This window comes from Gopherus flavomarginatus, chromosome 3, assembly GCF_025201925.1.
Source record: "Gopherus flavomarginatus isolate rGopFla2 chromosome 3, rGopFla2.mat.asm, whole genome shotgun sequence".
NCBI lineage: Eukaryota > Metazoa > Chordata > Testudines > Testudinidae > Gopherus > Gopherus flavomarginatus.
Window position 1 is genome coordinate 123,655,811 of NC_066619.1, and position 8,875 is coordinate 123,664,685.

At 45.3% G+C, this 8,875-nt stretch overlaps 1 protein-coding gene across 2 annotated transcripts in view; it reads right to left on the reverse strand.

The window, feature by feature from the left end:
* The window catches only part of GRIN3A (glutamate ionotropic receptor NMDA type subunit 3A), a 78,678-nt gene that overhangs the window by 25,679 nt on the left and 44,124 nt on the right, over positions 1–8,875 (reverse strand). For both annotated transcript variants that reach the window (XM_050943042.1, XM_050943043.1), the window contains exons 4-5: positions 4,582–4,727; positions 2,526–2,641 (exon numbers count right to left, since the gene is read on the reverse strand). In XM_050943042.1, coding sequence (XP_050798999.1) covers positions 2,526–2,641; positions 4,582–4,727 — 262 coding nt within the window. The remainder of the gene's footprint in view (positions 1–2,525; positions 2,642–4,581; positions 4,728–8,875) is intronic.

The following is an 8,875-nucleotide window of genomic DNA, read 5'->3' on the forward strand; positions in this document are numbered from 1 at the left end:
CTGCACACACACGTTTTCATTTGCCAGCAGGAAATTACCAATTGCCTGTATAACTACTCTTTTTTGACATACGCGGCTCCATGGCTTTTGGTTCGCAGCTTAGATGCACACTCTTTAAAGTGTAGCCTCGTCTCACAAACACTGTACCAAAAATATTTTGTGGGCAGAGACGGAGATGCAAACTGAACACCAGCAGGAAGTCTGCAGCCCCAGTGGCTTGCTACGCAATGAAGCAAGGTAGCATTGTGATGGGTATATAGCTGTCAAATGATGGCATCTTTCTCTGTGTATTGCACCTTATGTTTCTAAAAACTTTGGTGTGCAGAGGACAGAGCACTGCACTGGGACTCAGAAAACTTGAGTTCTATTCCTGGCTATGCCATTGGCCTGACAGGTGACCTTGGGCAAGTCCCTTTCCTGCTCTGTGTCTCAATTTTCCCATCTCTAAAATGGGCATAATGATACTGACCTCCAATTGTAAAATGCTTTGAAATCTATTGATGAATGGTACCCTATAAGAGGTGGTGGTTGCTGGTTGTTTTTCTCCAAGTTCCTGCAGCCTGTATAACTAGCTGTACAGAGGAGACATACACACTGTTTCAAGGTGGAGCATTTACTTGTGTTCTTTGTTTTCCTCAATGTTAAAGAGAAGTAGTTCAGACTGAAAGCATATGGCTACTCCGTGTGTGGGGAAAACCACAAAAGACAGCACAAAACAAGTTCAATATGCATCATAAATATGTGGCCATTTGATGCTAGAAGGTGTTGTTCCTGATTTTCTTATTTATTATTTTTACTGTTTCTGACTTCAATGGCTAAAAAATTACAAAACTTTGAATCCATCTCCATAAAGCGAGTCATTCTCACATGTGCGCTGAATTAAGTGTAAACCTAACTGCTGATGCATAGACAGATTTATGGCCATTATAACCCCTGGTGGGAAATAAAAATGGATTGCTTTTTTAACGTCCTAGTGTGCTATAAACTGGCTACAACTTAATGTCACTGTTCCGTTCCAGCAAAAGGGATTTGCTAGATGGTCGGCGTTTTTGGTGCCTCTAGACTGAATGATTAAACAACTCTGCTTCCACCAGCCTCATTTCCCGTGTTAAATTCCTGAATCTGTTTAGGTTCTGGGGGAGGTTGCCTCGCCTTGTGATGGTGCAGCTGGATGGATTGATCTTGGAAGGAGGAGGAAAAAATCATTTCCATGGACCATCCGTCACAAAAACAAAGCCCGAAGTGTAATAGCTGCTAATGTGTTTTGCAGGGCTCATGGATAAGATTTGCTTTCCGGCTGCATTGTGAAGCTGTGTGTGTGTCACTGTTAATATACTGGCATTTTAAGAGGTCAGGTAACTGGAGAGGGTGGATTAGTTATTTTAAATCAAGCCCCAGCTGAATAATCAAGCTGGCTGTTTGAAAGGGGGATTATGGGAACCCATTCTGGAGGGGGTGTGTGTGCCTACAGAGGAAGAATGGAGTTTTTGAATTTGCCAGTATTATGGGTGAAAAGTCTTTCAGGAGCTGCGTTATTTCATCCTGAACTGTGAAAACGAGTTTCCCGGGTCTGACCATGGTACAGGTATCGTTAGACACTGCTTTTTCCAAGTATGGGGTCAGTTTCTATTTGCTGAGGGAAGACTGCATACACAGGCTTGATGCAGGGTAAACCACTGTGGGTGTGGGAGAAATTCTACCACCAAGCACTTATCACAGCTTTAGGGCTGCAGTAGTTCTTCAGTGCACAGGGACATGGCCAGTGGACCTACCTCGCCATTGACCATCAAACTATCTGCCTCTCCATTGCAACAATGAAACCAATAGTTCTTGGGGATCACAGCTCTATGGGCAAGACATCCATATCCCATTTGCACCAGTCCTCCAGCATCCTATGTCCTGAGCACAGACAACATGAATAGGTTCTGATGCCTTCAAGGCTTTCCATTCCCACACAGGAGCAAGCAGGATTAGCCCCACAGGCACAGATAAATCCCAGTGGGAATGCTGTCTGCATAAAGAAATACCACCCCATTCCATAGCAATAGACTCAACCACTTACCATAGAGTTACTTTAATGTTTGGGGCAATTATTGTAGAGCATCTCTAAGCATTTTGTTGTGTAAGGGCCACTCCCTTAATCACAAAGCACCCTTTCAGCAGGCTATATTCTCCTAGCCTGAAATTAAATACTTGGATGGCATGCACTTTGAGAGAGACTTGTGTTCTGTGCGTGTACTGTGCTTAACATAATGGGGTTCCCTAAGTGGGGCTCGTAGGTGCTACCACAATAATAAATAACGGTGAGACAGAGAACGTACGTTAAAGTAATAGAAAGTGACTTGAAAGCTGAAATGAAAACACTGAAAGACAAATAAGGCGAAATCTTGGCTTCACTGAAGTTGATGGAAGTTTTGCTGACTTCAGTGGGGTCAGAATCTGGCCAATATTCTTTAATTTTGATGTCTGCATTCCATGTTGGCAGGCAGAAAGTATCAGAAGGAGAAGGATAATGTCTGAAATACCTTCAATGGCAAACGGTTTCCCCACTGTCAAAAGTTTGCAGTCAGCATCTATTGACACTTCATAATCTAAGAGTGCTTTATCCATGATGAAGGCATCTAGTTTCTCTGGATCATGCCTGTATTTAAGATCAAAGTAAGAAAACAGAACCAATAAGAAAAGCTGTACAGTTGTGTTCGTATTGATACAGAAGCGGTTGTTTCAGGGCTGGAAACCAGGAATATAGTTGATCTAGTTTTTAGGAAGCTTCTGATATAAACCCAACATGAAACCAAGCCAAAGCCTAATTTATAAGCCCAATAAAAATGAGGATCAGGGGCTATTGGGATAAACACAGAATTGAATTAAATATCAAAGACTGAAGGGTTCACGTGCAGAGAGGTTGCTCTGGCTAGCAGAATATTCATATATGGACCAGTTCTGTTCACTTGACATATCTTTGACCTGAAAGAAGGAAAATGCAACAGAGTGAGAATCGAATTGAGTTTCTTGCACAATAGCACAAAGACTACTGGGGAGGAAACCAAAACTCTCTCAGGCTGTCACTCAGGCTCGGTTTCCTTGTGCTGCTTCTGACATCGATCTACACTATCTTAGAAACTAGAGTTGGGCAAACCCTACGAAAAGTTTTCCATGGATACATGCTGCTATTTTAAAATGTACGTCCTTCACCCAGGCTGGCTTGTCTCTTGTATTGGTGTTCCATGAACATTCAGATAACTGAGTTTTGCTGGTATGAATGTTTTATGGAAAGCAAATTTGAGGCACGTGTGGAAATGGTACCATGTATTCTCATCCAATCAAGGCAAAAAACAAGTGCCCAAATCCTGAACTCGCAGAGATCCACTGGCTTCCATGGAACTCTACTGAATTACACCCGCTGGGGACGTGGCAGTGCCTGAGGAGTTAATTATGAAAACCAACCAGGGTGCCATAAAAATTATTTAAAAATATAATCACAGGCATTTTGTTATACAAATCACCACGGGCAAAGGCGGCTCTAGGTATTTTGCCACCCCAAGCATGGCAGGCAGGCTGCCTTTGGCAGCTTGCCTGCAGGAGGTCCCCGTCCCCGTGAATTCGGCGGCACGCCTGCGGGAGGTCCGCAGAAGCAGCGAGACCAGAGGACCCTCCGCAGGCATGCCACGAAGGCAGCCTGCCTGCTGCCCTCGTGGCGACCGGCAGAGCGCCACCCTGTGGCTTGCTGCCCCAGGCACGCGCTTGGTGTGCTGGTGCCTGGAGCTGCCCCTGACCATGGGATCTAAACTGTGGGTGATGATGCCCATGACTGCAGCCTCCTATCTTGCAATGTATGTAATCAATTGCAAAACATTGTGGGGGAAACATATTTGAAAGCACACACCTTTCTGGAAGCATGAGGACCGATGGTGGAAAATTATAAGAATGATCTAGTGTCGTTAATGTTCTTCTTTAAATTAATGGCTAATTCATTTATAAATATTTCTAAGGAATCTCTATTACTATTGTGTGGGAGACACTGAGATTTCTAAGGTTTGTTTCTATCAGTACTTTGCACCTGCCTCATGGATAGTGCCCATTGCCTAATGAATATCTTCCAAGCACTGACACCTGCCGGGATTTATTTTGTCACTGGTTAGCAGGAGAAGGGTCATCTTGGCACTATACTTGCAATGGAAACGGCTGCTTTGCCAGAGGACTGTGAGTGCCTCTCTGTGCTATCCATGCTGTCATTGTTACATTGGCATTGCTTCATTCTAGGGATGGAGAATGAGTTATGCCTTCTTCGCCGTCTCTGCCATGCCAGCACAATGCTGCTGATGCCTTGGAAAATGGAAAATCGGATACGATCCAGGCAAGCAAAGTTTGTTACCCTCTTAAAAAATATACAAAGCAGGATGAATCTAGAAAGCATGTACAGAGGACACTTAGTTCTTCTAAGACCCAATGAAGTAATTGGAAATACGTCCATTAGCTTCAAGGAGCTTTGGACTAGGGCCTTAGTGAAGCCAAGGACTGTGAAATTAATTACTCTTTGATCAGCCTGTTACCACATGAAGCTAGCATGCAGAGACTCACTTCAGGTGCTCGACTCCATCAGGAGTTGCAGGGACATTGTACCGTCTCATGTACTCATGCATCTCTGGGAAGCTCTGCCTGACATAGTCTTCAGCGCTGCTTTCTCGCACCGTTCCAAAGCGAAATCCCTGGGAAGGGTGGTGGAGCTAAGAAACAGGAAAAGACAGACCAGCACAGTAATTTATCTCACTCACATTGAGTAACTTCCAATCCAGGCCCAGTCTTCTGTAAAATCCGTGTAGCTGTCTTCAGAGCACAGATGTGTTTCACAGGCGCCAACTTTTTTTTGTGCTGGTGGGTGCTCACGCCCCCACCCCTACTCCACCCCTGCCCCAAAGTTCGCACCCTAACTCTGCCCCTCCCTGCCCCTATTGTACCTCTCCCCAAATGCCCACACCAGCTCCGCCTCCTCCCCTAAGTGCTCCGAGTTCCCCCTCCTCCCCGGCTTGCCGCGCGAAACAGCTGTTTTGCAGTGCAAGTGCTGGGAGGAAGGGGGGAGAAGCAGGATGCGGTGGCGCACTCAGGGTAGGAGGAGGCAGAGACGGAGTGGAGGCAGAGCTGAGCTGGAGCTGGGTGGGGAGCTGCTGGTGGGTGCAGAGCACCCACCAGATTTTACCTGTGGGTGCTCCAGCCCTGGAGCATCCACGGAGTCGGTGCCTATGATGTGTTTTAACGGGATCATTACAGAGACACATACCATCCTCAGGACCAGTTAACGTCAGCTTAACCAGTTACATACTCTTGGGATCTGCTCTAGGCCTGAGAAAAAATTTCCCCTTGAGCCAGAGACCACCCCCACATCCAGGTGGGGTTCAGTTTTGTTCTCTATGTGAAGCTCAGCCTAGGTTTGAGGAAAGGGTCATGAGCTTCATTTAAAGAGAAGGTTGAGGGGTGACTTGATTACTGTGACTGCATGAAGTGGAAAGGGAAACAGAGCAGAGCTGTGTGAACCCTGTCGGAGTTGTGCGGTATGGTGTTTGGAGGGGGAACCTTCACAGAGATTCTTAGATTTCAAAACCAGAAGGGACCATTGTGGTCATCTAGTCTGACCTTCTCTATAACACCAGGCCCTAGAACTTCCTCGGAATAATTCCGAGAGCGGATCTTTTGGAAAAACCTCCAATCTTCATTTAAAAATTGCCAGTGCTGGACCCATCCACTGTGAACTTTGGTAACTTGTTCTAGTGGCTAATTGCCCTCCCAGTTTAAAAATTTAAGCCTGTATGTACCTACATTGGGAATAAATACTTGCAAAAGGGCTCTTTAATCTAGCAGAGAAAGGGGTAACATGATCTAATGGCTGGAAATTGAAACTAGACGAATTCAGACTGGAAAGGAATCTTAAAATCTTAAGTGAATCAAACTGCATCATAGAATCTCTATGGATAGAAATTCCATGACTAATGAAGAACGAGTATGGCAGTCGGTACCTGACAGGGAAGATGATGGTAATTGTGAAATGCGCAGGGAGATTAGAGAGGTGACAAAAACCAGAAGACCCAATAATAATGAGGGATTTCAGCTATCCTCATATTGACTGAATACATGTCACCTCAGGATGGGATGCAGAGAAAAAATGTTCTAGACACCATTAATGACTGCTTCTTGGAGCAGCTGGTCCTGGAAGAGGCAATTCTTGATTTAGATCTAAGTGGAGCACAGGATCTGGTCCAAATCGATGAATATACCTGAATTGCTCGGTAATCATTACCATGATGCAATTACATTTAAACATCCTTGTAGGGGGCAAGTACCAAAGAAACTCACCACCGTAGTATTTAACTTCAAAAAGGGGCACTACACAAAAATGAGGAAGCTAGTTAAAGGGAAATTTAAAGGAACAGTCACAAGAGTGATATGCTGGCAAGCCACATGGAAACTATTTAAAAACACCATCACGGAGGGTCAAACTAAATGTGTACCCCGAAATAACCTCCCCCCACACACACAGTCAGAGGACCTAACAAATGTCACAATGGCTAAAAAGCATAGTAAATGAGGCAGTTAAAGGCAAATCCTACTGCGGAAAATAGAAAGGAACATGAACAAACTCTGGCAAATCAATTGTAAAAGTACAATGAGGTAGGCCAAAAAAAGAATTTGAAGAGCATTTAACAAAAGACATACAAACTAACACAGGACATTTCCCCCCCCCCCCCTTCACATAACACAAGAACCAGGGGTCACCCAATGAAGTTAACAGGCAGCAAGTTTAAAAGAAACATAAGGAAGTATTTCTTCACACAATGCACAGGCCATCTGTGGAACTCCTTGCCAGGGGATGTTGTGAAGGCCAAAACTATAACCAGGTTCTAAAAAGAATTGGATAAGTTCATGGGGGATAGATCCAGGAATGACTATTGGCCAAGATGGTCCAGGATGCAACCCCATGCTCTGGGTGTCCCTGAACATCTGACTGCCAGAAGCTGGGACAGGACAACAGGGGTTGGATCACTCAGAAATTGCCTTGTTCTGTCCTTTCACTCTAAAGTATGCGTCACTGACCACTGTTACAAGACAGAATACTCGGCTAGATGGATCATTTTGGTCTGACCCAGAATGGCCATTCTTATGTTCTTATGACTCAGTAGAAAGATGGACTGAATGATTATGGAAACTAAGGTAGGATAGAAACAAACTGGTAGGGCACTATGGGGAAGGTTGCAGTGCTGTATATGTTCTGAGCATAACCAAGATTTCAGTCTCCAGGGCTGTCAGCCCTGTACCTTTCAGACGCACTAAATTCACACACAAATTCAGTAATGTTTAACTTGTGTGTGTTCTCTGATCATAACTGGATTAATTTCACTGTGTTACTGCCCTTGGTTTCTTCTTGAACTATTAGTAGGTTCAGGAAGTTGACCTTGGTCAGTTTCCAGTGCACATCAATTGCTAAATACCTGGAGTGCAATAATGAGAAAACACCTAGTTTATTGCAGAATACAGTAAAGGCTCAGTCCTGCAGGCTGTGGAGCACTCTTGTGGGGAGCTGAGTGTCCCTCAGCTCCAATGGGAGTCAGAAGGAGTTGAGTGCTCATCACCTTACAGCAGTGCACAGGATACAGAGTAGCGCAAAGGAAATCAAATGATGTTAAGGCTCAGTGAACAGTTTTCTATTCACTTCCCCAGGAATCTCAGCAAGAGCTTTGCAAACTACGCTATGCAAGGAAGAACAGGTCAGTCTAAACAGTCCTGCTCACTGTGGAGAAAAGCATGCCAGAAAATCAAACGTCCATCTGCCTGTCACATACGTGTCTAATGTTAGATGACAGCAAGCTGGGATCCAGGGGAAAGGATGATCTTGGTGCCGGGGCTCAGATATTACCAGTATAGAATAGAATATGGCATGGGCGATTAGTCCAGCAGTTCCTTTCCACCCCTCATCAATGATCCCATGGCTAAAAATATATCACTACGCGTTGAACATAAGAGCTAGTCCACTGGATCAGGCCATTGGCCTTTTCATCAGTATCTCGACATCGAAAGGGCAGGTCTACGGTGCTTCTGGGGGGGTAGGGGGGGACTTCCAGCACGGGCCCACAGGCTTGTGCTAATAGGCCTCATGCTCGCTCTAAAAAGAGTGGGGTAAATGTTGCTTTGACATAGGTCAGGCTGGAGTTTGGGCTCTCAAGCCCTGCCTCCCTCCCCCTGCACATCTGCCCCAGGTTCAGAGCCCAAGGTCCAGTGAAAGCTACTTTTAGAGCACTACCGTAAACCCATTTAGCATGAGTCCATCTCCCCGGACTCAGAAGGTCACCCCCGCATGCAGTGTAGCTATGCCCAGCGGCCAGGATCAGCTGCGTTGGTCTGTATTCTGTTGCTGTGGGGGTCTCTGAACACCTCATGGTTTTGGTAAAGTGCCAGAAGGCCTGAACAGCAGGGATTGGTTGAGCTGGTGGTTTGGTAATCCATTAGGGAGCATAGTGTTGCCATTTCAACTCCAGCTCAAGTCATGAGTCTCTGATGACTCTTTTTATGAAATAAGTTAGAGGGCTTAGTCTGTTTCCAAGCAGGCAGGTGTCCACATGACATAAGCCAATCACCACGGGGAGCCCTAATTGGTGACCTGATTGGCATGGTATAGGGGTCAAGAATGGGCATGAAGACCGGACTACTCTCCAATCCTTCAAGGAAGAGTTGAGGTATTTGGTGGGTTTTAGGTGGAAGATTGTACTGCTGCAGCTCCTGCAGTATCTGCTCTGTGGATGAACTCAGGGTGTCTGTCGCCTGACCTCTCAGTGTGGATAGCTTTCACATACATGCTGTCATCAGTATCTGTCTTTTTTTTTTAACA